The following is a 27200-nucleotide window of genomic DNA, read 5'->3' as shown; positions in this document are numbered from 1 at the left end:
GAGTGACAATACTGTAATTTAGCATTAGTATAGTTGATTGTTATGTTACGTGGTTATATGACAACCAAAGCCCACTGGCCCAGTGGGTTTGCTGTCCACTGGCTTAGTGGGCCGGATGGTGACGGTAAGATGCCCTCAACTCCCTTCTTCAAATTTTTTGCCATAGCGCTTAGCAAGCTCTGGTGTCCGAGCCGCTTTTGCAGCAATGGCCTCTAGCGCGTGCAAAGATGCTGGCCTGCTGCGTATGAAGACCGTGTCTTCGCCTCGCAACAGCAGCTCGCCTCGTCCGCGCCAGATTTGCGTGGGCTGCGCCTCTCCCGCGGCAGGCACGGCAGCCCTTAAGGCCTATGACAAGCTCCAGTCGGAATCCACAGGCCCACAGGCGCGGAAGCTGATTGACACGTTCGCAATCGTGGAGTATGTCGCGACCAAGGGCGACATTCAGGGCTTACAGCAGGGCTTGAAGGACGAGTTTGATTCCCTGCGGCAGCTACTGAAGGACCAGCGCATCGAGGACATGCAGCTTCTGAAGGACCAGCGCAGCGAGGACAAGCAGCTTCTGAAGGACCAGCGCAGCGAGGACATCCAGCGGCTCAAGGACCAGCGCAGCGAGGACACGCAGCACCGCAAGGACCAGCATAACGAGCTGACGCAGCAGTACAACCAGCTGCGGCTGTGGTTCATCGTCATGACGCTCGCCATGCTGGCGTTCGCGTCGGTCAAGCCGGACACAGCGCTGGGAACCATTCTATCCTTCCTTCCGAAGCTCTTTGGGAAGCCTTAGCGCTGAGACAGGTGAGGGAGGAGGGCTTCTGCATACGTGCTGTAGGGCTGGGGGAACACATTGCCAGAGGCGGGGCGGGGACCTGGAGGCTGGGGCATGCAAGTGCGAGACACATGGGCGGGGCTGGCGTCTACCCCGGCCTCAAGATGGCGGGCCAGGTGCGCGGTGCGGGGCGGCTGGGGAGGAGGGCGGAGGAAGAGGGAGGCAGGGCGGAGCAGCGTAGCAGAGCGGTAGGGGAGGGGGGCGACAGGGAGACTGGGGCGGGGCGGCTGGGGTCGTGGAGGGCGGTGTGGCGGCGATAAGAGAGCGGGGGGCACGGTGAGGAGGAGGCGTAGGAGCAGCGCACGCAAGCGCCGCCGTGCAGGTCGTGGCTGCTCAGTCTGTGGCTGCCTGTGGCGCTGTCCCTCATTGGCTGTTGTTGTTGTTTTCCATGCTGCTTCTCTCATCACCGCCACCACCGTCAATCATGCAGATGGGCAACGTGCGCATGACCGTCAAGAATCAGACCATGCTCAAGGTGAGGCTAGCGGGGGCTAGCTAGCGAGCTGGCTAGTTCTCAAGTGGGGGAGGAGGGGTGGGGCTTATAATTTTAGAGAGGGAGGCTGGAAGCATGCGAGCAAGCTGTCTAGCTGGCTGGCTGGCTGGCTCCAACGGGGGGATGGGGGTTTGGGTTGCGGGATGGGGATTTTGGAAGGAGGGGGAGGCGGTAGCAGCAGTGGGACACGGCCGCAGGGGCTGAGGCTGAGGCACGGTCAGCATGTCGGAGAGGGAGGGGCAAGGACGTGTGCGGCCTACGGGGGATGGCAGGTGCGCCGGCGCCGTCCATAGCACGGCCTGCCTGACGCGGTTGTCGTGAGGAGCGCGTGACTCGGCTGGCCTTGTGTCTCTTACAATGCTGCCTCCTTCCCGACGCCGCAGGTGGACACGGAGCGCCGCGCGCTGGTGGTCAGGGCTCGGTGCCCGGCAAGGTGGGCAACGTGGTGGAGATCGTGCCCGCCAAGCTGGTCGGCGTCAGCTGGTAAACAGTAACTGTCAGCAGCAGCAGCAGACTGACTGGCTGGCTGGCTGGCTGGACAGCAGCAGCAGCACGTGTCGCAGCCACCGCCTTGGCAGTCGCCGAGCGTGCAGGCCGGTGGGTGCCGGCTGAGGGCTGTGTGGGCGGCTATGTGGGCGGCTGTGGGAGGCCGTGCATGGGCAGCGGCTGCGGCGGCTGGACTGGGCAGGTCTCTCGGCTGCTCTGACGGGAGGAGGAAAGTGGGGTAGTGGCAGAGCGGAGAGGTAGAGGGGGGCCCGGCGTAGCAGCGGGTTTGTGTGCGGTGGCTGCAGGGTGTGGCCGCCGGGGTGTGGCTGCAGGGTGTGGCCGCGCGGCACAGCGAGCCGCGGCTGGTGCTGGGGCGGGGGCCTGTCAGCAGCAGTAGTGCCGCGTGTGGTGGGGCTGGCGGCGGCGGCGGGGCCCGGCGGCACTGGCGGCACTGGCGGCAGTGGTGGTGGTGGCGGTGCAGGAGGTGCGGCCGGCGGCCAGGCCCAACAGAGCGGCGACCAGCGCAGCGAGGACATCCAGCGGCTCAAGGACCAGCGCAGCGAGGACACGCAGCACCACAAGGACCAGCACAACGAGCTGACGCAGCAGTACAACCAGCTGCGGCTGTGGTTCATCTTCATGACGCTCGCCATGCTGGCGTTCACGTCGGTCAAGCCGGGCACAGCGCTGGGAACCATTCTATCCTTCCTTCCGAAGCTCTTTGGGAAGCCTTAGCGCTGAGACAGGTGAGGGAGGAGGGCTTCTGCATACGTGCTGTAGGGCTGGGGGAACACAATGCCAGAGGCGAGGCGGGGACCTGGAGGCTGGGGCATGCAAGTGCGAGACACATGGGCGGGGCTGGCAGCATGTGTGAGGTTGCCGAATTCCTAACCCCCTGCATATTTCCGCTCACCCCAGCTTGCAAGGCAGGCCCCTTTACGCCGGCGTTGCTCTCCCACTCAGCATCTGTACGCGTGGTGGCTGTGAAGGAACGAGCTGCAAACCGGCGGCAGCAGCCAGGCTTTGCACGGTCTCGCAGCACAGGGGCGGTTCCACATCATGGTGCGCTGCCACTGCTAGCGGTTCGTGGAGGGGGTTACGGAGGGGCGTGTCCTGGAGGTTTGGTTTCGTGGGGGCGGCAAGGCTGATAGCTGACGGCTGGATGGGGCATGCCGCGCCCCATTGTATGCATGTTTTGCGGGACCCTGAGCAGCACTCATCGTGGTACTGTGGCTGTCGTGCTGGGCTCGCACTGCGTGCATGGATAAGGCGGCGTGCAGTGCTTAAGCTCGCTGGCTGTGTATTCTTACTTGGGACGGCGTAATAAGTAGAACCCACGTCTTGCATTGCGGCATGTTCTGTGCTGATTCAGGCGGCCATTGCGCATGTCAATATGTACGAATGCCGCACTGATGTACAACAACAATACTATGCAGAACTGTATCTAGTTGATGCAGGGGTGCAACCAACCTGCTGTAGATATACCTACTGGACAACATATGTACTGGACGACAGGCAAACCTGGGCAACAAGCGTGTGCAATGTGTGCTATGCACCCGCCGCTGTGTCCGTGCCTAATAGGGCGGTGGTAATGTAGGATTGCGTGTGTACCTGTGAATGTCGAGCATATGTAACTATGTGGAGCGTCACAATCATATAATTGTTTTTGGGACTTGGCACGGGGCCAAGTTTGGTGCTGTGTGGGCGGGCCATGCGTACGGAAGCCTGGTTTGGCGCAAAGAGAGAGCCCAGGGCTCGTCTTTTGCCTCGTTAGCAGTCGGCCTAGACGGCCTTCGCTGGGAACGGCAGAGCTGGGCTAATTGCGGAGCTGGGGCTGACAGATCGGCTGGGAGACAGCGAACAGCCAAGGGCCTTTACACTGCAGGACAGCTCAAACCGCAAGCGAGCGCGAAAAACCGGGAGGGCCCCCCGCGGCGAGCTCGATACGACCGCAATGGCTATTGCCCCTCCCCCTTCGGGGGAAGGGGCAAGCCAACCCAACGGCGGGGCAGCGGGCTGCACGGATCCCCTCGGGGGCCCACCACGGGGTCCACCCGACTGCCCCCTACGCCGCAACCAACCAAACGCTCACACCAACACCAACACGCGCCACACGCCGCTCCAGAAAGCGCCGGCTCCCCGCCGCTGCGCGAGCAGGGCTCCAGGAAGAGGACGCCGAGAGCGACGCCTCAGCCGCGGCCGCAGCGGCCGCGGCTCTCCAGTGGGCGCAGATGCATCTCCGGGCTTGGTCAATAAAATGCACCGCTCGAAGCGGTGAGAGCTGCTCTACAGAGAGGCAGAATGCCGAACGGTAGAGAGCAGCGGGCCATAATATCAAAATATGAGATCGCATTGCAACCCGAGTTAATGTACTAGGGAGACATTCTAGAGGGGCGTGGAAGCGGGACATTCTAGAGGGGCAGGAAGGAAGACTCGACGTGAGCACGCGCGCCGCCAAGCAGACAGAGGCACAGAGCAAAGCAAAGCACACTAAGGGCCGATTCCATATGAGCATGGGCCACTGGCGGCACATGTCAGGCCTGGAACGACTCCAGCCAAACCGCCCACAGCTTGCGCCAGCCCTGCAGGCGTACATCGGCGGCATCCCCACGGCGGCGACCGCGTCGGCGGCCCGGTTTGAAGAGCGCCTGCGCTACCTCTTCGCCAGTGGGGCGGCAGGGCAGGCGGCGGGGCAGGCGGCGGGGCAAGCGGCGGGGCAGGCGGCGGGGCAGGCGGCGGGGCAGGCGGCGGGGCAGGCGGCGGGGCAAGCGGCGGGGCAGGCGGCGGGGCAGGCGGCGGGGCAGGCGGCGGGGCAGGCAGAGGCGGGGCCCCGGGGCGCGGTGCACGTGCTGTGGCACTACCACTTCTCCGCCTTCCGCCGAAAGCGCTGGGCTGCGTTCATCCAGCGCGACCGCGCGCTCCACCGCGTCGCCAAGCAGCTCACAGGCGGCAGGCCCAAGGAGGAGGTGGTGGTGGGGTGGGGTTCGTGGGCCTTCCAGGGAGGGAAGGGCGGCTCCCCCATCTCCGTCAGGGGCGGGCGCGCGCCGACGGGGCGGCTCATCAAGCTGCTCCGTGAGCGCTACGCCAAGCATGTGTTCATCATCGATGAATACAAGACCTCCAAGGTGGGTGGGTTGAGTGGGATTGCAATTGCTGGTGGGTGGGTGGGCCGCTGGGTTTATGCCTGGCTTTAGCGGAAGCCCTTGTGTGGCCCCCCTCCCTCCCACCCTCCCGACCATGCAGACCTGCTACAACTGCGGGTGTCAGGAGATGGCCATCAAGCGGCTTGGGGGGCTGAAGGAGGGGCAGCGGCCCTGGTCGGTCAAAGTCTGCAACGACTGCTTGACGACCTGGGTGAGGACCGTGCATGTGCGGGGACGGCTGGGCACTGGGGACGGATTGATTGACAGGTTGACGGCTGAGACAGCTCATGTGCGCTCTCTTCTTCCTCCCTGTTCCCCATCCCCAGAACCGCGACGTCTCCGCCGCCAACGTGATCCGTGTGCTCCTCCTGCTGAAGCTGATGGGCTTCGAGCGGCCGACCAAGCTGCAGCGGCCGCCATGGCCGCCGCCGGCGGCGGGGCCGGGCTGAGAGCCTGAACGGCGCTAGCAGGGCGTGGGGCTGAGGGTGCACGTGTCGATTGGCGGCGAGTGACGTGACTAGTTTGTTAGCTGCGGGTTAGCACGGACTGTGCACCCCACCCAACCGGCCATGTCCGGATTTGCGGGGATGCCAAAGGCCCCCAACATAGAGGCGTGTGCTTAGTAGGCGCCCGCGTCAAGGTGGCTGGGTTGATAACGACCCGGGATCAGCCCTTTTCCTGCCATAAGGCAGCCACCTCCTTGTTAGCGCATTCTGCTGATAAGGGCCATGGCTTGCAATCTGTGTGATATTTGGCATAAGTAGCAGTGAGGGGAAAGAGATGCTGGAGCAGGCAGTAGGGTACCTGCGTGTGTCGAAGACGCGTCTAGAATCCTCAGGGTTGTTGCCTGTTCAGGGAGCCGCACTGGGCTGGGGGGATCGCGCAGGCGCGCCCAGCTGTACCAATAAAGGCGTGTTCCTTTGTCATCCACGAGCAACATGGAGCCGCTTGTTGGCGTGTCTCTGATGCGACATTGCTCCGACAGCGGCTGTTGTTTTGAGGGCGCTTGGATTCGACTTGGCTGCCGTGCAAGCGAGCAGAGTATCGGTGAAGCCATGCACCCACTGCATGGTGCACTGTGCCACTTCTCACGCCTTGCCGGTGCCGGATTGGGAACTTGCCGGTGCTCACTTGTGTGCTGGCGTAGCCCATGTCCGCCCATGTTCTCCGTCGGTGTGCAGGCCGCCGTTTGCGTATATATGAACATATCGGACTCAGACTGAGCCGTGCTCAGCCATAAAATCTGAGTAGCCCAGCGACTGACCCAGCTTGCCACAGGCACGCGGCGCGGCGTCCATGCCTGCCTCGCGCGGCTGTTAGAGATGCTAAAGTGCTGCGGCGTAGTGGGCTAGTGGTGAATGCCAGTAATTGCTGGTGGTCTGCGCCCTTCTGTGGACGGCTGGGCTTGGGCTGTGTTAGTTGTGCTCCATGTTCAGTTAGGTGTACGACTAGTACGACCGTCGGGCTGTGGTGCGGCGCTGCCGGCCTGCCAAACATGCAACGTCTGGTACCCATTAACTCCTTCATACCCACCTCGACTGGCTTTCAGCATGGCATGGGTTGCCACGGCCGCTGCAACTGGATAGTGGGCCGTCAACCGGGTACTGGCCGCCAAGCATACGCATTACTTACCTCTAGAGCCGGAGCCCTTCAGAGCCCTTCAGAGCCCTTCAGAGCCCTTCAGAGCCCTTCAGAGCCCTTCAGAGCCCTTCAGAGCCCTTCAGAGGCCTGTGCAGAGCCCTTCAGAGGCCTGTGCAGATCCCTCCAGATGCTGAGCGGCTGTGAAACAGCCTGTGTCAGGAATGCCAGACAACCCTAAAAGCAGCAGGAAGCCGCTTTCTAGCTCTGGCTGCTTTGCAGGAGGACCTGTGCCCCGACGCTTATTGCGCGCTGCGCAAGGCAATGAATTGAACGAACGCGGAGCGGCTTACCCCCAACGTTCACTATCGCAATAAATACGATAATGTTTACAGCTAATCATAAGCCAGCAAGGTTGGAGCGGCGCCTGCAAGAATGGCCACTTCTCGGTTTCACTCCAGTTTTGGGCGAGTTTTGCATGAGTTTTACCTGAGTTTCGGGCGAGTTACCGCCGAGTTTCCGAGACGCCTCCTCGCGTGCCCCCCAGCGCCTGACGTGCACTCCAGCGAGTCCCACCTACCCGCGCTGGAGCCCAACTGTCAACTGTGTGAAACCGTGTGCACCCAGAGGCAGCAGCTTATGGAACAGGGGTCAGCCCCATGCTTGTCCTTGAGTTCACACGCAGCTCACACGCAGCTTCCCAAAGGACACGCGCATGCCTATGCACTCCCACTCACGCGCCGCGCCAACCGCCAGCCTCCGCCCACGCGGGTACCACTCCGGCAAGTCCCTAGGGACTGCGTGTGTCCAATGCCCTAGACTGCCGAAATGTTATCATGTGACATATAATAAGGTCCCTGAATGATTTCCGGGCATAAACTCGAGCGGGAGCCGAAGTCGAAATGCTAAATGTCGCGCTCGCCAGGACTTACTGGAATTCGCCCTACGCTGTCCGGATGACATATATAGGTGAACCTTAGTAGACGGCACTAGATACAGGCCCAAAATACCGCCTATGCGAGATATGGGCTCTGGTCAATTTCGCGACTTGAGCCCTGACCAACATGTTTTGTCCTCTGCCGAGCGCTAATGTCCACTAATGATGTAAGTTATGTACCTACAAAAAGGCGGCGTCTAAATATTGCGGTAGGATTTGCCTCGGGCGACTCCCAAAGCCCTCCGAGCGTGCGGGTTTGGCTTGGAGCACGCACCCCCCCGGACAATTGTGCACATAACTTTCTGATGCCTACTCCTTTTACAGTGGCGATTGCGTATCCTGCATACACTGTGCGTACGCTATCCGTCACGCTATCACGCTTGTAGTTTTCACGACGAAAATATTTGCGTGTCCCATTGCACACCCCATGCACGGCTGCAGCCGTACGGCCTTTCAGGTTTCATCTGCTCAGCTCCGCACCATAGTAACCGTATACTACACAACGATACGAAGCCGTGGGTATGCTGGCGGTCTTGTCAGATGATACCTGTTGGGTCTACCAGGCTGTCAAAGTTTGGACACAGCAAAAGACCAGAGTGGTACCCGCGTGCCTCCGCCGACCTCCGCCGTACTCCACAGCAGCTTCCCACACGCCTCGCTGCCCAACTATGCATTCCCACTCGCGCTGCGCACCAACCACCACACCCCCGCCGAGCTTCGCCGTACTCCACAGCAGCTTCCCACACGCGCCCCTCTCAACTACCAGCTCCCAGTCGCGCTGCGCACCAACCGCCACGCCACGTGCCGCCCCTGTTCGTTGGCAGTTGCGCGAAAGCCCGTTTGTGATCCCGTGTGTCAGTTAAAGTGTTGGTAGTTGCAAAAGGTGCCGCGCCGCACGCCGCACGTGCAAAGTACACGCATCACCACTGCTGCTGACTCTGCCAACGGCTCTTCCTCTCCGAGCATGTACGCCATCTTGAGGCCTCGCACCGCTGCCACTAGGTCACCGCCACTGCCACTGCCGCTTCCCTACCGACGTTACCACCACCTACCGTCGCCGCCAAAAACCCCACCACCGGGTCCTGGCTGGCGCCAAATGGGCCGGAACACTGGCGTGCCGGCTGTATCTACTCTCAGCTACTGCAAGAAACTAGTAGTACCCAAAGCCTTAGACCATTCGGAACACGCAATACACACATGTACAGAACACACACAAAGTCTCGGGCGTTCCTTCCCTTGTGATACTGAACACTCTTACATACGGGCAACAAGGAGGTGGCTGCCTTATGGCAGGAAAAGGGCTGATCCCGGGTCGTTATCAACCCAGCCACCTTGACGCGGGCGCCTACTAAGCACACGCCTCTATGTTGGGGGCCTTTGGCATCCCCGCAAATCCGGACGTGGCCGGTTGGGTGGGGTGCACAGTCCGTGCTAACCCGCAGCTACATACGGGCAAAAATCAATAGGTTTGACGACGTTGCGCCACGTTGTTCACGATCTGGGCTTGTGACCAGTCCCAACTTTACGCAGCTCACTTGATGGGGAACTTTCCACGCTCGTACTGCAGGACACGTGCATGCGGGTCAGGAGGTAGACGGGAGGTCACGTTGGCATCGTGCAGCGTGTGGCAACCCTGTGTGCAGGCCCACAGTCGATACTTGCAAAGCCGTTTCCAGCGAGCTGTGCCTCCAGCCCACCTCCGAGCCCCGTCCAGACCCCCTCCGGTCCTCCTTCCTCACCTGGGGCGGGTAGCGAGCGCCCTCGTACCCCAGCTCCGCCGCAGCCCGCAGCGGCCAGTTCGGGTCACGCAGCATCTCGCGGCCGATAAGCACCACATCGGCCTTGCCTGTGTGCAGGTGCAGGTGCAGGTGCAGCGCGTTGCGTTTCGGAGGTAAGGACAAGAGCGTGAATGTGTTACTGGGAGCTATGACACAGCAGCCGTAACAGCCCTTTACCAGCAGCGCACGGGGCAGCTTGCCTTCTTCAATGCTCCATGCCCCCACATGAATAACCGGCACCGAACCGGCCATCCCTTCCGGCGTCTGTTGCAGCGACGGCTGCTGCTGCTGCCCCCCGGCCCCCCGACACAGACCCACGCACCAAGCCACCCAGCCTGTACCTACCCTCCTGCAGAATCTTCTCCGCCTGCTTGCCGGTGGTGATGAGGCCCACCGTGCCAGTGGCCACACGCGCCTCGCGCCGGATGCGCTCAGAGAAGGGAACCTACGGCATCAGTGGCGGCAGTATTCCCCGTGCGTCAATGCCAATCACGTGTTCCGTGTCTAATGATGGGTCCATACACTCCCGCCTTCAACAACCTTCGTCCGTCTCTGCTGCTCCAATTGCTTCTGCATGTGTGCCCGTCTGACTGTCGCGTGCCTGTCATGAACCTGTTTACCTATCATTCAAACCTCCGCCCCTGTGCCCTAACCTAACACACAAATGCGTTCACGTACGCACAGTCACCTGGTACCCCGGTCCTACGGGTATGAGTGCGCGCGGCAGCTGGCCGCCGCTGGACACGTCAATCAGGTCGCAGCCCAGGTCCCGCAGCGCCCCGCACAGAACCACAGACTGGTCCACGTCCCAGGCAGGGCCGTCCAGGGGGCCGGCCCAGTCTGTGTGTGTGTGTGGGGGGGGGGGGCGGAGGTGTACTATATCCCAAACCCAGTAAAGCAAGGCCAAGAGGAGGGTTGACGGTGAACCAACCCCTGGCCAAGGGGGGGGGCAGCGGTGGATGGCGCGAGCGCGAGGGCGCGAGAGCGAGGGCTTGTCAGGCCAGGATGCAAACACGGACGGCGCAGCACTGCTGTGAAGCCCACAGACACACGCGTACGTCAAGGCCTGCTGTTTGCGTGTTCATACTTCGAATGCACCGTGTTGACTCCTTCCCTTTCCTTGTATCGCCAAGACACACGTACAGCCCATCCCACCCACCTGTGGCCGAGATGCGCACCGCCAGCGGCAGCTCGGGCGGGATCACCGCGCGCACCGCCTCCGCCACCGCCAGCGGCAACCGCATGCGGTTGGCCAGCGAGCCGCCGTACTGGTCCTTGCGCTTGTTGGCCTGGGGCGACAGGAACTGGTGCAGCAGGTAGCCGTGCGCCATGTGGATCTCTACAACCTGCGAGGCAGCGGCGGCAAGAGCAGCAGCAGCAGGTGGTAACGGAGGAATAAGGTTTACGTGCATGATGTCACTACCGTATCGAGCCGGTGCTGGCGGTGGTAGGTGGTGCAGGTAACAGATACGTTAAATGATGGGAGTCTTGAGGCTCGGAGTCTTGAGGCCCCGAGCGCGCAAATAGTTGCATGAACTTGCGTCCCCATGTGCCCTGCAGAAGCATACACGCACGCATGCACGCACGCGCGCACCTGGAAGCCCGCCTTGATGGACCGCTCCGCCGCCGCCGCGAAGGCGTCAATGACCTCCCGGATGTCTGCCTCGGTCATCTCTCGGGGCGTCTGGGGGCCGCCGCGCCATCATGGGAAATGGTCACGAGGTTGCAAGTGGCAAGCAAGGTGTGTTAAACAAAAAAACAGCAAGGTGTGTGCGTGTTTGTGTGTGTGTTTTTGTGTGTGTGTGTGTGTGTCTAACAACGGTTTACAGTTGTTTATCAGATCACGTGATCGTGTATCCGGACAACCCGTAGTTGCTAGTGCCAGGGGCGCATTAGCACCTTGTTTGTCGCGCATTGGTCTGGCAGTACATGTCTCCCAAGCCTACGCGTAGCGTTAGACGTCAGTTTGGCCACAGGAGCCGCACCTCCATCCATTGTGGTTAGACACTGATTTGGCCCTAAGAGCCGCACCTCCGTCTATATTGGTGAGACGTCGGTTTGGCCCTAGGAGCCGCACCTCCGTCTATATCAACACTGCTGCGAGCCGGCAGCTGGCCACTATGCATTGTTTGTTCGCCTAGCAAAAAGTCATGAACCGTCCAAGTCCGGCACGTGGCCGCAGCAACCGCAAAACAAGCACCACGCCGGCGCTAGCTACCTTCCCTTCCCCACAGGGCAGAATATTCCTAAGGGCAGCCACAAAGTGAAAGAGCGGATCAATAACCAAAACCGTCTGTGTCCTAGCCCTGCAGTCACAACAAGCTTAACTTCTGCTAGACTTAAAAACCTACACAGTGCGCGCCCCTCTCAGTTATCCGCCATGTGCATTACTGCACGGGGTGTACGCAGCGCCGGTCCCCCTCCTCAGTCACGATGTCCGTGCCCCGCCAGTACGGCTGCAGACCCCGTTCCACCAGGCTGTTGAACTGGGCTTGCCGCGCGCGTCTAGCTGCCCGCCCCTCTGGCGTCAGGAAGGGGGCCACCGTCACGCCTGCGGTGTGTTTAATCTGCGCCGCAGCCCTGATAAAGCGCCGCCCGCTGATCCCTGGTCACCACTACCTCCACATTCCAAACGCGACCCGCGACCCGCGTTGCTAGCCCGCCACCGACGTGTGTGTGTTAAACAAAGAATCAAAAGTGTGTGCGTGCTTTTGTTTGTGTTTGTGTTTGTGCGTGCTTTTGTTTGTGTTTGTGTTTGTGTGTGGGTTTGTGTGTGTGTGTGTGTGTGTGTGTGTGTGTCGATGGGCAAGCGCGGCACTGCCATAGCCCTGCTCACATCGCTGCTGGGCCAACAGGCAAGAATGCATGCCGCACGCCCCGCACCTGATGGCTCCACGGCTACACTGCGCCCAGACCGCACACCAGCATTTCGGGCCTCCACAACCGTCCGTCTGTCTAAACCGCGTCCCCCCGGCTCCAGCTACTTGGGACGGGTGTAAACGGCACCACCGACCACGAACTCCCTTCCCACCCACCTGGAAGTCAGCGAAGGGCACAGCGCTGGGCGCCACCACCTGCCAGGCAGCTGCGTCCTTCCCCGGCTGCACGGGCACACAATGAAGCGGCCGGTCGCGGTGCAGCGATTAGTTTGGATTGCAGGCAACCCATTGCGATGGCAAGGATGCAAGATACACAAGCAACTATGGCAGCAAAACTCATTCAGGCGTCTTCATTACGCCGCCAGCCACCACTGCAGTCGGCTGTGTGCAAGCGAATGCTCCCCGAGCCCATCGCCTGACAACGCTTCACCACCTTTCATGCAACGGAACCTATTCCTCGGTCTTCGGCACATAACGCGCCCTTTTCAGCCCCCATCCCGCAGCAGCAGCACTCACGTAGAGCGGACGGCCGCCCTGTACAAAGGGCTCAAAGGTGGACGCCTTGCGGCCGGCGTGAGCCAGCTGCACAGAGGGTACGGCGCCGTGCGAGCGGATGAAGTCGGCGATGGGGCGCCAGGCCTGCAGGGTTGGTTAAGTGGGTGTCGTTACGTGTTTGGAAGGCGGGCAGGTGCGTGGCGAACGTCACTGCCCTAACTCCCAAACACCCGACGCCCGGGGGCCGTAAGGGTGTGAAGGCAACGGGCAGGGCAGCGGGATTGGGTCGCACACACCTCCACTTGGGCGTCGTTCCACATGCCTGCATCCGAGGGCGAGATGCGCCCCTCCGGCACCACCGCACAGGCCTCAGTCATCACCAGACCACAGCCGCCTACAGGGCGCCAGGCAGGCAGGCAGGGAGGCAGGAAAGCAGAAAGGCAGGAAGGCGGTGATGAGGAAAACAGCGATGGCGGTGTCGTGCTTTGTTAGCTTGTGCTGGCTGCAGCCGAGATAACAGAAGGACCTCGCTCAGGCTGCGCAGCTCCTCGGGAAGCGCCTGGGCCTCACACCAACATCTCCACCTCTCCCACTAGCCCCCCACACATGCTCGCCTGCCGCCCGGGCTCCCAGGTGCACCAGGTGCCAGGTGTTGGGCGCTCCGTCCACAGCCGAGTACTGGCACACTGGCACCAGAGAAGGGGGAGGAAGGCGGAGCGGCGGCAACAGGGGGAGCAGGGAAGGCAATGAGGCAGGCCGCAGGCAGGCTGCGAGGGATGGCAGCTCGGGAGGTGCAAATGGGACACCATAACAGCATGATTCGCCGCGGCAATGCTGATGGGACATTGCAGCAGCGCCCAAGCCAGCATTAGCTCAGGTGTGACTTGCGGGCCAGTGCTTACTTGGGGACAGCCAGATGCGGTTGGGGATGGTCAGCTGCCGCAGCGTGATGGGCTCAAAGAGGAGAGGCCGGCCCGATGGCCCGGGCGTGCCGACGGCGTGAAGGGGCTGCCGCATGGGCTGGTGCTTGCGGACTGGCTGCGCGAACGCAGTGGAGGCGGCACCCGGTACGTGGCATGCCGAGCCAGACGCTTTGGTTGCCGACCCCATTCGTCGGCAGAGGCCTGAACCAAGCGAAATCATGGGAAAGCTGTTGCTCGTGTAACACTCGAACCGAATCGCGCTGGGCGATGCCGATGACGTTTCGGCAATTGCAGGATGACACGCGACCCTTTCACTGTGTTTTTCCCAAGCAGTTGAGTGTCAGCGCGGGGGTTTGACAGTGATATTATGTTTGCCGTATGGGCACCTGGTCCTGAGCGAGCAATTTTTGCAAGTAGTAATTGGTGCAACACTCCCTCGCAAGCGTAAGATTCAAGCGTTGGGAGACTATTCCTCGTGCATGTACTGATATTGCTCGCTGCTTCTTTAGGCCTCCAAAGAATACTCTCTAGACAAGAGACAAGTTGCATGGGGGCGCATTGTTGCCGATTGCTGCCCGTGTTATGCCGCCTGGCTCGCAGCAGGCCGCCCTTTCTTTCTGCGCTTTTGTTGCGTTTCAAGTAGCATAACACCATGCAGACTATCAGCGGTCGCTCCGTGGCCGGGCGCAGCACCTGCTCCGCCCGCGTTGCTCTCCGGGTGCGTGTTTCCAAATAAAGGATTTACCCCAAGGTTATTAGATGGACAGCGCGCGGCGTTGTATCCGCTTAGGAGTTGTTCGGTCGGCGGAGTCCGCAGACCACACCTCGTGGCTATCCTAGGCCCGCCCAGAATGAATTTGATTGGACCAACATATTGAGTCTCTAAAGTTTAGTAAATGGGCGATGCGGATTTGCTGACGGGCGGCCTCGATTGCGCAGGCGCGCAAGGTGTGCGTGACTCGCGCCGCTGCCACCGTGGAGAAGCACGAGGAGAAGGCCATCGGCTCTGCCTGGCAGTTCACCCAGCCCGCTGGTAAGCGGATGGGGGTGTACAGGAGCTGGGGAGCTGGGCTCGTGGGCACACGCCCGCTGCCAAACCCTCGTTGGAAAGCCCGCTGGCGACCTACACTCTCTGATGTGGGCATGATATGTGTGCCGCGCGTGCATAGGCAAAAAGCACCAAGCTGCATAGTCCTGAGAATTTTACACATACAAACAACTATAGGCTCAAGACCCCTGGCCGCGGATCCCTGGATGTCGAACCTTGTATGTCCATGTCATGCCTGTAGGCAAGGGTCTGGGCTTCTACACCGGCGCTGAGGATGGCTACCTGTACTGCGACCAGATGCGCGTGGAGGACATCCGCAACAAGGTGGGTTGGCCAGAGTGTGTGTGTGTGTGTGTGTGTGTGTGTGTGTGTGTGTGTGTAACAACGGTTTACAGTTGTGTGTGTGTTTTGTGGGGGGAGTCAGGAGTGTGGGCTTGGGGTTGTGGGGTGGGCGGGGCGGGAAGGACGCTACTTGGGTGTCCTGGTGCACAGCAGACCCGGAGAAGCCATTGGTGCCAAAGTCAGGGGTGACAGGCGAGCACTTTGCAGGGGTTAAGTGGTTCTTTGAGAACCGGCAGTGTCGTCTTGACGGATGGGTTGAGAGGATGGGAATGGGCGCTGGTAGGTCCGCGGGGCGGGCGCGCAGGAGCGCGCAGCACTGGAAATACAAGAATGGAGCACAGTGTCCTTGACACGCGTGCAAAGTTTGGCTACGTTACCTGGCCTTCCGTGAGCTTTCCCATCGCTCATGGCAACAGGTGCCCGAGTCGCCCTTCTACCTGTACTCCTGGAACCGCATTGCGCACAACTACGCCGAGTACAAGAAGGCGCTTGCGGGCCTGGACAACCTTCCCTGCTACGCCGTCAAGGTGGGGGGAGCAGCAGGGACTGGGGAGTCAAATGCGCGTCAGGCGGGCAAAAGCATGCAAGCGGGCGGGGGAAGGCGGGAGCTGGCACGTTCGTGTAGGGTCGAAGCCTTTGATTATCGAGGAGCACACGGTAACATGTAGACCTTTTCATACTGCCCTGCAACCACCGATACCCCACCTCCAGGCCAACAACAACCTGGTCATCATGAAGCAGCTGGCTGCTGCGGGCGCCGGCGCCGTGCTGGTCAGCGGCAATGAGCTCAAGCTGGCCATGAAGGCCGGCTTCGACCCCAAGCGGTGAGCGCGGAGCGCGGGGGCGAGGGAGGGGGATTGGAGTGGCCTGGAAGGGGCGGGTGTGAGCGGCAGGGAGCAGGGGCACCATGTGCGGAAAGCGGTTTTGCAGTGAAGCTCACGCCCCGGGCCACACCCTGTCGATGGGGGCAGGCCGCGGTAGAGTTAGGCATGCTGCTGCGCGCCAGCTCCACCGCCTCATCCGTCCACTCCTCTCAACCTCTTTGCAACCCCCCGCTGCGCGCACTGCCCCCGCAGCACCATCCTGAACGGCAACGGCAAGCTGCCCTGGGAGCTGGAGCTGGCCGCTGAGATGGGCGTCAACATCAACATCGACTCCGAGTTTGACCTGGAGGTCAGAGGGGGGGGGCGGAGGGGGTGTAGCAGGGGCAGGGGGGCAGAGGGGAAGGGGCAGGAGGCAAGGGGCAGGGGTGCAGGAGATATGGAGAAGGGAGCGTGAGGCGGTAAGGGGTTGGGCAAATGTGGGGGCAAGATGTGGATGAGCTCAGCAGACGGCCATCCAACCGCGCTATACCCCTGTCGCATGTCTGTCTACCCCACAGAACATCGCCGCCGCCGCCCGCAAGACCGGCAAGAAGGTGTCGGTGCTGCTGCGCATCAACCCCGACGTCGACCCGCAGGTGCGGCCGGGCGGGGGCCATGGGGGCCATGGGTTACGGAAGGCAAGGGAGCGGGAGCTCCGAGTCCTAAACCGGGCTCCGTGCGCTTCCATTTGACAGGAACCTAGACGGCGACCGGACGTACATGCTGACGCACGACTTCCCTGACAACCCACTTCCACGCACCCCACAGGTGCACTCGTACGTGTCCACCGGTCTGGCTAGCTCCAAGTTCGGCATCCGCAACAGCCACATCAAGGTAGCCTGCAGGCACATGCGCGTGTGAGCTGTCTTGTTTGTGTGCGTAAGACTGGGCGAGTCCAGCCGCTGCACACCTTCAGCCACGCTCACATGCCCACACGCTCACACGCTCACGCGCCCACCACCTGCCGCGCTGCACAGTGGTTCCTGGACGAGATCCGCAAGGAGCCGCTGCTGGAGCTGGTGGGCGTGCACAGCCACCTGGGCTCCACCATCACCAAGGTAAGCGGGGTGTGGGGTGGAGGGGCGCAAGCCACGGTTGCGACCATGGATTGCGTACAAAACAAGCAAGGGGAAGAAGGGATGTGCTTGGTTATGGGCGAGGGGCACGGGGTATGGAGGAGCACAGTGGCTGGCAGGTCGGCTCCGTACACCAGAGGGGTGGGCACGAGCTTAAAATAGTAATAAGGACCGGACCGGGTCTGCTGTTCACTGTAAGCTCACTTGGCAACACGGATCGGGAGAAGCACAACATCCTTTCAACCAAACGTTCCGAACCGACTCCAATATCCGCCCCAGCCTTAACCCCCAAATGGTTTAATGCACACACGCACATGCAGGTGAACATCTTCCGTGACGCTGCCGTGATCATGTGCGACTTCGTCAAGATGATCCGCGCCGAGGGCTTCCAGCTCAAGTACCTCAACATCGGCGGAGGCCTGGGCATTGACTACAGCCACCAAGGCCAGGTGCGTTCTGCGTGTGTGTTTGTGTGTGTGTGTGTGTGTGGAGGGGGGGCGGTCATGGTGGGGGAGGGGATGGCCCGTCCATCCAGAACGGAAAAGGGGAGGCATGAAAGACACAAGGCAGCAGGCCAGAAGGTTTTCCGTCTTCCAAGTATTCCCTCACCCCACACCCTCACCCCACGCCCACACGTGCCGCCGCTACCCGCCGCACCCGCAGGTCCTGCCCACCCCCACCGACCTGATCGACACGGTCCGCGACATCGTCAAGGAGCTAGGCCTCACGCTGGTCATTGAGCCCGGCCGGTCTATGGTGGCCACTGGCAGCGCGCTGGTCAACACCGTCACCGGTGAGGGAGACAGCGGGGCGCCGGGCCCCCCGCCGGAGCGCGAGCGGCCGGGGGCAGTATGGGTTAGTGTCAAAGTGAAGGGGCACGTGTTGGGCTCATGCAGCTGCTACTAAGTAATACCGCCAGTAGGGATGCACTCATTGTCGCCGCCCTTCCTACTGCCACCTTGTAACCTCTACTTACACCCCGCCACCACTTCCGCCCTCCCCCTTTCCAGGCGTGAAGACCAACGGTAACAAGAACTTCATTGTCATTGACGGCTCTATGGCCACCCTCATCCGCCCCTCGCTGTACGGCGCCTACCAGCACATCGAGCTCACCAAGCCCCACAGCACCCCCGTGCAGGTGCGGGCCCGTGGGGCGGGCTGCAGGCACGGGAGAATGCAAGGCGAACGGGCGGGGCGGGGCGGGGCGGGGCGGGGGATCGCGGCTGGGTTGGTAGAGGGCTGGGCGGAATGACCGGCGCATTTTGCAAGCGTGACAATCTGCTACACAGCTACGCTTCAGCCATTGCTCGCAAGCTGACCCCTTCGGCCGCTGGCTCGTTCTTGCCGTTTCCCCATCACTCCAGACCTTTGATGTGGTGGGCCCCATCTGCGAGTCGGGCGACTACCTGGGCAAGGACCGCGAGCTGGCCACCCCCAGTGAGTGACCGTGGGAGGGGAGGTGTCTTTGTGTGTGTGTGTGTGTGGGGGGGGGGGGGCTGTAGCCACCCATGCAACACAGGCAGGCTCGTCCTGTGCTGTGGTAACGGGTGTTCCCACCAGGAGTAGTTCCCACAACGTGGGTGGCTGAGGCGATTGCCCACCCATCACCCTTTCCTCCTTCTTAACCTCAACCTACAGGCAAGGGCGACGGCATTGTCGTTCACGACGCGGGCGCCTACTGCATGTCCATGGCCTCCAACTACAACCTCAAGATGAAGCCGGCCGAGTACATGGTGGAGAACGGCGGCCTGCGCAAGATCCGGCACGAGGAGACGCTGGACCAGCACCTGGCCGTGTTCGAGGGCCTGTGAAGGGACTTGGAAGGGCCTGTCAGGGGCCTATCTTGAGGGGCTGTAAGGGGCTGGCAGGAGTTGAAGGGCTCGTGAGTGTTAAGGCGTGGAAGCGTGGGGTGGGTATTGGCGGTTGTGGTGATTAGTATTTGGCCCTGTGAAGTGCTCAGAGGGTCGAAAGCGGTGGTTTGGTGAGTTGAAGAGGCGGCGCTCTAGGGCGGGTGAGGAGTGGTGTGCTGTATGGGCAGCCCACGTTTGGAGGAGCAAACAAGTTCGTCTGAAGTGCTGGCGGATGTCGGTGAGGAGGGCGTGCGGCAGTGCGCGCGTAAGCCGATGTTTGCGAAGCGCGTGGCAAGCGTGCGAAGCTCGTAGACGGTTTAATGATTAGCTAATCTCTAGAGTGATTGTAATGAGCCCAAAGCCGCTGTCGGTCCGTCGGACAGAATCAGTCTGCAGACGGTGGGGGAGCGCAGCGGACAGCCCCCCGGCGCATGGGCGCCAGGGTTTCAGCGCCCGCCAACCACAGAACGCTAAGTTGCATGCAGATAAATTTCCCGTTGCATTTGACTATGTCTTCGTATTCTCGTTGGCCAAACCTTGCTGCTGCGACTCAACACTAAAATGCAAACACGACCTGGCCAGTAACCAACGCGCTTTCTAGTTATACAGCCTAACGCAACAATGACACAAGGTCACACAGCTCCTGAAGCTGCGCCGTCGGCGGCGGAAGTAAAGTCCATTGAAGAGCAGCTTTTGGCTGCTGCCGCAGAGGGTAATGCCGAAGAGGTGTCGCGGTTGATTGAGCTGGAGGTAAGCTATCAATGATGTCAGCGCTCGCTCGGACATGTGCTAAGCCCGTTGGCCACGCGCATGTCGAACCTGCCGCGGCATCCTTTGCGTGCCATCCCCCAAGCCATGAGCTCCATATCTCTGGCAACCTCTCGCAACTCGGTGGATGAAGACATCACAGTCCCCCGCTGCGTTGATGCTACCTGGCGCCCAGGCCCCAGCCCTTGTGCTTGCATAGAGACACGGCCCTGCACAGCTGCATTGCCCAACACTCCTACCAACTCATCGCACGTTGGGTATTCACCGTCGCTCTCATATTTTCTTCTCTGATGCGGGCCCCGATCACCGTCACTCTCCCACATCACACATGCAGGCTGACGTGGATTTCCAGGACGAAGAGGGCGTGAGTCCGCTCATGAGGGCGGCGGAGGGGGGGCACACCGCGGTGATGGCGGCGCTGCTGCAGGTGGGGTGATGTGGGGCGGGCGCATGGCGGAACGCAGGGAGGGATGTGGCAGCAGCATTGGGCAGTGATGGAACCAAGTGCACTGCGGGCGTGCCCCACCGCCATGGGCCCATGGCAGTGACCAGGGTGGAGCGGTTAGGAAGGATCCCAGCTGGCGGGGCACGACGAAACACACGCACGCATGCACACACGCACGCACACACACACACACACACACACACACACGCACACACACACACACACACACACACACACACACACACACACACACACACACGCACACGCACACGCACACATACACACACACACGCACACACACACAGTCCTACGCGTAATGTTTTCCTTGTGCTCTTTAACACACACACACACACACACACACACACACACACACACACACACACACACACACACACACACTGATTACCAAACGGTCACCCAACCTGCCAACCCACCCGCTCCCAACTTCCGTGATCCTACCTCCGCTCCTACCCGCTGTCCCTCCCCAGGCTGGCGCGCCTTGGAACGCCCAGGACTCCAGCGGCTACTGCGCGGGCGAGTACGCCATGGGCAGCGGGCAGCAGGAGGCGGTGGACATGCTGCTGGACTTCGCAGTGCAGGCGGAGCTGGTGCTGGGGGCGCTGCACAGGTGAGGCCTATCGAGTTGGGGGAAGGGGGAGGGGATGGGGGCAGGGTTGGGGCGGCCAGAAGGAAGGGGGCGGAACAGGGAGCAAGGGACAAGGAAGCAGGGAGGAAGGGGGAAGGAGGCGCCATGGCGACGGGCTTTGCGGCGGTCCTGGCTTGGCCCCGCTGTCACATCACCTCACTCATCCCTGGTGAAGCACAGCGGCGTACTTGCTCCTGCAAAACGCGCGCCCACCAAACAACGGCTGCGTGCTGCCCAGGCGCATGCAGGTGGGCTCTCCCTCGTTCTCGGCTGCGGCCAACAGCGACTACCTGACTCAGAAGCTGGTGTACCGGGGGGAGCAGTTGCTCGATGCAGACGGTGAGGGGGGCATGGGGCGAGGGGGAGGGGGGGTTTGGAAGGAGAGGGGCATGCGGGAGGTGTGAAAGAGGGTGGAGGCGGCGGATGCAGGGCTGGGCGTGCAGAGGCTGGGGCAAGGAACGCTATGGCCCGAAGCGCATGGCCGACAAAGCATAAAGCATGAGGTTGCACGGGCTCTCCGATTGATGGCCTTTTGTAGATGTCTAGTGCCGTGCCTCCACCTGTTGAGTCGCTACGCACGCCGCCATCTGAGATCCTCACAATGCCCCTGCTGTACACCTGCGCTGATGTTCACCTGTGTCAGGTGAGGCAGTGATGATGGGCTGGGAGCGGCCGCTCATGCTCCGACACGCAGAGGTCATCTGCCCCAACGCCCATCACAAGCACCAGGAGGAGGAGGCTGTGGCGGCGCAGGTGGTGGAGTCGATTGAGGCCATGGCGGTGACGGAGGCCGCAAAGGCAGAGGCAGGGCCGTCATCGCAAGCCGCAGCGGCTGCTTCGGCGGCGGCGGGCAGCAAGCGGCGGAAAGGCGGTCATGTTGTGAATGTGGGCTTCGGCCTGGGCATTGTGGACACCGCGATCCAAGTGAGAGCCAGAACTCGCGCTCACGCCTTGGCTCACGCGGCCCCGCACCCCTTGATTTGGGCGCCAATCCCCCTTATCGTGGCTGGCCGGTGCTGTGTTGCAAACCACACGTGACGTCACCACCACTACGACGAGGATCTCGACTTTCAACCTTTGATCTGTACATTCAAGTCACCGGCTAGACTCAATACGCAGAAGCACACAACGCCTTCAGCATCACCTTCCCCAAACCTCACCGCACCTCGTCCTGCCCCCTCCGCGCCTCCACCTCGTGCCTCCACCTGTTGTGCTGCCCGCGGTACCTTGTTCCCGCCACTCTTACCTTGTTCCCACTGCCCCAAACCCGCAACCCCCAACCGCACAGACGCACTCGCCTGACCGCCACACCATCATCGAGGCCCACCCGGACGTGTTGGAGCACATGACCCGCACCGGCTGGGCGGACAAGCCCGGCGTCCGCATCCTGCGGGGCCGCTGGCAGGACGTGCTGCCGGAGCTGCTGGCGGAGGCGCCGTACGACGGCATATTCTTCGATACGTACGGTAAGTGTCGCATGGACTGGACAGTGCCTATTGCACCACCTTCCCCGCCACCCACCCGCATGCCCATCCCGCCCATGCTCACACCAATGCTCTGGCATCCTCGTAAGAATATCATCGCCATGCCCGCCAAGTTGCCTTCGACTTCATCATTGTTGCCCCTCATCGTTAACATCATGGCCATGCGCGCAGGCGAGTACTATGAGGAGATGCGCGAGTTCCACATGCACCTGCCCCGCCTGCTGGCCCGCGACGGCGTGTATTCGTTCTTCAACGGCCTGGCCTCAGATAACATTTTCTTCCACATGGTCTACTGCAGGTGGGTACTAGTGGCGGGTGTTTGGATCGGTGGGTGTGTGGGCAAGACGTGACGCGCCTTTACGTGCACCAAGCATATGTTACCGGAGACTCCAAACCCGAGATCCGGGGTCATGTACGCTTTCAACGCCCCCTTTTATTTGAATTGGTGACAAGGCTTCCCCCGCTGGCTACAAGCAAATTCGCGTCGTCTTGATTTTTCAGGGACTTAGCCCTCGCCCGCCCCCCCCCTCCACACACACACACATACACACGGCATGTGGTACCTTTTTCTGTGTGTTTCCTTTCTTGCGCTTTTCCAACACGCGGATACGGCCCCGCGACACAGGCTCATCTCGCTGGAGCTGGCGTCCAAGGGCCTGCATACCGAATACACGCCGCTGGCGGTTGGCGAGCTGGGAGACGAGGTGTGGCAGGGCGTGCGCAACAAATACTGGACCTTTGAAACCTACTTCCTGCCGGAGGTTCGGCACGAGGCGCAGCTGGAGTCGGTGGCGGAAGGCGAGGGCGAGGGCGAGGAGGAATGAGAATGATAGCATGACACGCGTGACCGAACGCATGGCAACTTGGCAAGGGCTGTAGGTGCAAGGTGTTGGAGGTGTTTTAGGGCACTTGTGGGGCCACGCATGCGTGCGCTCGATGACGGCGGGTGTGGCCTGCTTGAACAGGAGGAAGAGGTGCGGTGCGGTGCTGCGTCAAGTCCCAAGTCCCAGGCAGCTCAGGCCGTGGGGAACAGTTGGGCAAGGGGGCGATTGGGACTGGGAATTGTCCCGCCATGTGACGGTTGACTGCCACTGGGCCGGCAATTCCGCCTTCAGGGCACGCTATCCTGTATACTAGGACAACACGTGTGATTATACCTTGTTCAGCCCTGCAAAGGAGGCGAAGATGAGTGCGCTTGGCGTCCTGGACGCTATTTTCCTCGCTTATTTTATTATTCACATCCCTACAACACTCTTAGTGGACAGCCAGAGTGGTAAGCAGCGCGGCAGGCTTGCTGCGGGTGAAGTGTTGAGCTACTGAACGCTGGCCCGCCAACTGGCCCGCATCTACCCATACGTAGATGCGAGCAATGATCGAAACATTCAGATCTAATCAGGCGGAGCTGCGTTGTCCTAACAAAAGGTCGGGACCATCGCTTGCGCGCAGTGTTCCCGGCTGAGTACTTCCCTTCCTGGGCAAAGGAGGCTCTGCAATGGCACATCAAGACCAACGGTGACCACCTGGTGTGTATGGGCGGAGGAGCGCGGTATGGACTGGGCGACTGCGCCGCTTGCTCCCCCCTCCCCCCCTTTCGTTTTGCGGGAGGCGTCGAGAGGCGAGAATACGTGGGGGAGTGGCAGCATGCGCAAGTTGGAACGGTGCACGTGGAAATGGAACAGGATAGGGCAAGGAAACTACAAGGAAGCCAGGGCACGTCCGGTCTCAGCCTCCTGCCCCCAACCCCACCTATCGCGCCCACCTGTTGACCGCTCAGGGTCGGACACCGCCCTATCCTATATCCACCGGTGCTCAGATTGAGGGGGAGTTATCTCCTCCTTTATGGCCGGTGATTGGCCTTGTTTGTTTCCCCTGTCAGTTGGCTGTCAGTTGGCGGTTTGCTATTGGACCCAGTTCGGTCCGAGGGGGAGTGTTGGTTATTTGGGTTATTGGGCAGCACTGCCAGACTACCGAAGGTGCCAGGCAGCGTAGCTGCACCGTGTGTAACGCACCCGCTAGTAAATCAGGCTTGCCGAACCACCCACCCACTACCACCCACCCACTACCACCCACCCACCCACCCACCCACCCACTACCACCCACCCACCCACCCGCCCCTCGACCAAGCGTGTTGCTGTTAACTACACATGCGCATTATATGCGCCGAAACCCCCGCCCCCGCCCCCCGCCCCCGCCCCCCGCCCGCAAGTCACTGCACTAGGCCTCAGCCTTACTGCACGTGGCAGAACCCAGCACGGTCCCATTCTTAACTAACCTCCCTGCTAACATACCGCCGCAGCGGCCTCTGTCCTTGACAGAACCCTGCTGGGAGGGGGGGGCGGGGACAGAGGGGGGGAGAGGGGGGGAGAGGGTGCAACTCACCGTCAGGGCGGCCTAGGAAGAAGAGATACTGGACCTGGCCGCCCACCGCTGGAGCCTCCACTGCCTCCAGCAGCAGGTCGTTAAAAGCCACAAACCCCGACGCCGCATTCTCCAGCTTCTCCAGGTCCGCCTGCTCCAGCGACCTGTACCTGAAAGGTGTCGACAAGAGCGTGTAAGGCAACGGACAGGGCCTGGGACAGCAGCCAGACTGTCGCGGCAGACTGCTGCAGCCACTCACTTCCAGGGCGCGGGGCCGTCCTTGCCCTTGCCCAGGTGCGGCGCCAGCAAGGCCAGCGCATGGTTGGCATATGGATTGGGTGTGGTCGTAAGGAACACGTTAGATCGGAGCGACGCTGGTAGGCTGTCAGTCGAGCGGTGCTCGGACCGCTCGAGCTTCCAGTTCCAGAGCCAGCTGACGTTCTGGCCGGGCATTGTCTATGTAACGGTAATGAGCTAGACTTAGAATCTGACTTACACGCTAAACAACACGGCATGGTGTAGACAACGCCCGCGGCCACCGCCGTGCGCGATGGGCGGGGGCGGGGGCAGGAGGCTGAGACCGGACGTGCCCTGGCTTCCTCGTAGTTCACCCACCCACCCACCCACCCACCCCTCCTGCCCCCGCCCATGGACAGGTGTCCACCAACCCGTTGTGGTTCGTGTCGCTGGTTTGGTGCGAGACGGCGCTGCAGCTGCCCTTCTTCTTTGTGGCCGCGTACGCCTTCATCAAGCGGGCCAACTGGATCCGTGTGCCCTGTATAATCTACGGCGCGCACGTTGCCACCACCATGGTTCGTCCCGACTGGCGTAAGGGGTGGGCGAGCCAGTGGGCGGATGGGCCAAGCGCAGGAGCCAGGATGCTGCTAGATTGATAGTGCTGGGCAAACCCATCCGTTTGTTTGCCCACCAGACTCCTTCTCTCCGACGTCCAGTAAGGACATTTCGTTTAGGGCGGCCATCTGCCATCACCTGTACCTGCTCCATCCACCAACCCATCCAAACTCATCCACCTCACCTCTGCCCTCCTCAGGTGCCCATCCTGACTGACATTCTGTTCAGCCCGGCGGCTGGCTCGCACAGCCCCGCCCTGGCCGCGATCTACGCGCCCTACCTGGCGCTGCCTCTGGCGCTGGTGATCCGCATGGCCGTGTCCGCGCAGCCCTTCGGCAGCAAGCGCAGTCAGAAGCGTGCCAAGAGCGGAGCCAAGACGGCGTGAACGCTCCAGCGACGGAGAGAGACGGGAGGCTGGGTGAGCTTGGGAGAAGCGGTTCGGAGCATGCATTGAGGATGGCTCGCCATGGCCAGCCACATTGCATAGGCCTCCGCGGCAAATGGCGGTGTTGGATGATGGGGGCTAAGCTGACGGATGGTGTAGGAGGAGAGGGTGCGGCTCCCAATCATGCCGTCCGGCCTAGGTCCATGTTGTGAGGATCTGTCAAACCTGCGGTTTTTGGGCTGAGCACTGTGGCATCGCGACTGCTAGATAGGCACCTGGTTTGGCTATGTGCCTGTGGAAACCGACCCCGGCTATGTCCGGGCGATGAGGTTGTTCGGCCTCAGACTGTGGAGGGGCTCAGCCCCTTTTCCCGTGACCGGGGAACACTTGTCTCAGCGCTAGGCGTGGACCAAACACACAGTTTCTTCATGTGGGAACACTGCGAGTGCGAGAGAGCCTCGGATGCCCCTCGCCTCGGATGCCCCCAGTCGGCTGGATAGTGACAGTCCGCTAGCACCGGTGCAGTAGACGGCTAGTATGTCGTGATTCACATGTGAGCCTGGTGTGTGCACGTTTTCAGAGGGCTGGGCCGGCTGGCAAGTAGTCTAGACACTACAGACGTTTTAAGATGGTGGCAGTCATGACTCATGAGTGCCTTTTAGGATGGCAGGTTCTGAGGCTTGAAGTGAGTTCAGGAGACGGTGGCTGTATACGGTAGGAGGTCCGACGCGAACCGCCATCAGGTCAATGAAATCACACATTGATGTGGATCACTCAGTACGCAAGGACGTGGGGCTTGGACTTGAAGCCGCTCCTTCATTTCTAGGCTTCACAGCAATGCCGCCCATTTCACTTGTACAGCCATGTTGACTGTGTCATCCTGTACGAGTTGCCCTCCCCCGCACCCAGGCCACCGCCGCGCCCCGGCGCCAGCCCAAACGTCCGGGCGCCTGCTGCGCCGCCCGACCCCTGCGTGCTTCAGGGTCCTTCCAGCGATGGGGGCGGCCTTTCCAACGCAATCGCATGCGGCACCCAGGGTTCGTGCCTGGACATCTACTACAACAGCGCCGAGCCGCCGACTGCAAATACCAAACCCTGAGCGGTGATCCGTTCGCTTCCCAGCAGTACTTAATGTGCCCAATCTGCAGGGGGGGGTACGAACAATAGTTCCAGACCCCACCCCGCAAAACCTCCCGACCCCCCCTGACCGACGACCGACCGTGCCGTACCGTGCCGTACACCCCCTAAATCCCCTCTGTTTTCTTCCAGGATGGTGCCAAACGACTGCTTTCAGCGAGCTCTATTAACATGTAAACACGGAAAGTTCGTCGGGCGCGTCTTGACCACAGCCATGTTGTCAACATGTTGAGAACATCTTGCGGCCGTTCAGTTGCACCCGTGTAAAGCACGCCCACGAGACTTACCTACGCATGGGACATATACATGCGTTTTCCTCCGGCGTGCAAGCACCGGTCCGCGACTTGTGGCACGTTCTGGTCAGGCGAGACATGTCGCACCCCAACATCCCAACCCGACATGTGTTGA

The 27200-nt window shown here is 61.3% G+C and overlaps 5 protein-coding genes across 5 annotated transcripts; 4 read left to right on the top strand and 1 right to left on the bottom strand.

Annotated features, from left to right (window-relative positions):
- The first annotated feature begins 4172 nt into the window (after positions 1-4172).
- On the top strand, positions 4173-6468 carry CHLRE_01g050200v5 (uncharacterized protein). The gene is made up of 3 exons (XM_043058946.1): positions 4173-4930; positions 5049-5159; positions 5275-6468. The coding sequence occupies exons 1-3, from the start codon at positions 4337-4339 to the stop codon at positions 5395-5397; spliced, it is 828 nt and encodes a 275-aa protein (XP_042928860.1). The 5' UTR covers positions 4173-4336; the 3' UTR covers positions 5398-6468.
- Positions 6469-7769: 1301 nt separating this feature from the next.
- CHLRE_01g050150v5 (uncharacterized protein) lies at positions 7770-14025 on the bottom strand. Its single transcript, XM_043058945.1, has 11 exons — positions 13518-14025; positions 13230-13301; positions 12912-13009; positions 12637-12759; positions 12277-12342; positions 10836-10925; positions 10401-10587; positions 9930-10081; positions 9587-9686; positions 9203-9309; positions 7770-9024 (listed from the first exon to the last, which is right to left on the bottom strand). The coding sequence occupies exons 1-11, from the start codon at positions 13723-13725 to the stop codon at positions 8995-8997; spliced, it is 1233 nt and encodes a 410-aa protein (XP_042928859.1). The 5' UTR covers positions 13726-14025; the 3' UTR covers positions 7770-8994.
- A 140-nt stretch (positions 14026-14165) lies between these two features.
- On the top strand, positions 14166-19079 carry CHLRE_01g050100v5 (uncharacterized protein). Its single transcript, XM_001690189.2, has 14 exons — positions 14166-14256; positions 14478-14571; positions 14828-14910; positions 15345-15455; positions 15640-15752; positions 16005-16101; positions 16310-16387; positions 16560-16625; positions 16769-16849; positions 17188-17316; positions 17531-17660; positions 17878-18005; positions 18232-18304; positions 18506-19079. Exons 1-14 carry the CDS (start codon positions 14191-14193, stop codon positions 18676-18678), a joined length of 1422 nt encoding a protein of 473 aa, XP_001690241.1. The 5' UTR covers positions 14166-14190; the 3' UTR covers positions 18679-19079.
- Positions 19080-19222: 143 nt separating this feature from the next.
- CHLRE_01g050050v5 (uncharacterized protein) lies at positions 19223-23138 on the top strand. Its single transcript, XM_043058944.1, has 8 exons — positions 19223-19467; positions 19820-19912; positions 20419-20558; positions 20815-20915; positions 21220-21500; positions 21865-22042; positions 22232-22358; positions 22686-23138. The coding sequence occupies exons 1-8, from the start codon at positions 19339-19341 to the stop codon at positions 22882-22884; spliced, it is 1248 nt and encodes a 415-aa protein (XP_042928858.1). The 5' UTR covers positions 19223-19338; the 3' UTR covers positions 22885-23138.
- Positions 23139-23192: 54 nt separating this feature from the next.
- On the top strand, positions 23193-26533 carry CHLRE_01g050000v5 (uncharacterized protein). Its single transcript, XM_001690187.2, has 4 exons — positions 23193-23333; positions 23507-23583; positions 25075-25230; positions 25470-26533. The coding sequence occupies exons 1-4, from the start codon at positions 23246-23248 to the stop codon at positions 25653-25655; spliced, it is 507 nt and encodes a 168-aa protein (XP_001690239.2). The 5' UTR covers positions 23193-23245; the 3' UTR covers positions 25656-26533.
- The last annotated feature ends 667 nt before the right edge of the window (positions 26534-27200 follow it).

Source organism: Chlamydomonas reinhardtii, chromosome 1 (assembly GCF_000002595.2).
Source record: "Chlamydomonas reinhardtii strain CC-503 cw92 mt+ chromosome 1, whole genome shotgun sequence".
Classification (NCBI taxonomy): Eukaryota; Viridiplantae; Chlorophyta; class Chlorophyceae; order Chlamydomonadales; family Chlamydomonadaceae; genus Chlamydomonas; species Chlamydomonas reinhardtii.
Note: the sequence above shows the minus strand (reverse complement) of the source record. Positions and strands in the feature narration are given on the sequence as shown.

Excerpts from the sequence above, each read along its gene's own strand:
- CHLRE_01g050000v5 (XM_001690187.2), top strand. The coding sequence starts at position 23,246 with ATGAGTGCGCTTGGCGTCCTGGACGCTATTTTCCTCGCTTATTTTATT. Across the intron at positions 23,334-23,506 it reads CTTAGTGGACAGCCAGAGTG|TGTTCCCGGCTGAGTACTTC; the intron begins GTAAGCAGCGCG and ends GCTTGCGCGCAG. Across the intron at positions 25,231-25,469 it reads CGCACGTTGCCACCACCATG|GTGCCCATCCTGACTGACAT; the intron begins GTTCGTCCCGAC and ends TGCCCTCCTCAG.
- CHLRE_01g050050v5 (XM_043058944.1), top strand. The coding sequence starts at position 19,339 with ATGACACAAGGTCACACAGCTCCTGAAGCTGCGCCGTCGGCGGCGGAA. Across the intron at positions 19,468-19,819 it reads CGCGGTTGATTGAGCTGGAG|GCTGACGTGGATTTCCAGGA; the intron begins GTAAGCTATCAA and ends TCACACATGCAG. Across the intron at positions 20,559-20,814 it reads GTGCTGGGGGCGCTGCACAG|GCGCATGCAGGTGGGCTCTC; the intron begins GTGAGGCCTATC and ends CGTGCTGCCCAG.
- CHLRE_01g050150v5 (XM_043058945.1), bottom strand. The coding sequence starts at position 13,725 with ATGGGGTCGGCAACCAAAGCGTCTGGCTCGGCATGCCACGTACCGGGT. Across the intron at positions 10,926-12,276 it reads TGCCCTTCGCTGACTTCCAG|ACGCCCCGAGAGATGACCGA; the intron begins GTGGGTGGGAAG and ends GGCGGCCCCCAG. Across the intron at positions 9,687-9,929 it reads CCGTAGGACCGGGGTACCAG|GTTCCCTTCTCTGAGCGCAT; the intron begins GTGACTGTGCGT and ends CTGATGCCGTAG.
- CHLRE_01g050100v5 (XM_001690189.2), top strand. The coding sequence starts at position 14,191 with ATGCAGACTATCAGCGGTCGCTCCGTGGCCGGGCGCAGCACCTGCTCC. Across the intron at positions 17,317-17,530 it reads ACTACAGCCACCAAGGCCAG|GTCCTGCCCACCCCCACCGA; the intron begins GTGCGTTCTGCG and ends CCGCACCCGCAG. Across the intron at positions 18,305-18,505 it reads CCGCGAGCTGGCCACCCCCA|GCAAGGGCGACGGCATTGTC; the intron begins GTGAGTGACCGT and ends CTCAACCTACAG.
- CHLRE_01g050200v5 (XM_043058946.1), top strand. The coding sequence starts at position 4,337 with ATGTCAGGCCTGGAACGACTCCAGCCAAACCGCCCACAGCTTGCGCCA. Across the intron at positions 4,931-5,048 it reads ATGAATACAAGACCTCCAAG|ACCTGCTACAACTGCGGGTG; the intron begins GTGGGTGGGTTG and ends CCGACCATGCAG. Across the intron at positions 5,160-5,274 it reads ACGACTGCTTGACGACCTGG|AACCGCGACGTCTCCGCCGC; the intron begins GTGAGGACCGTG and ends CCCCATCCCCAG.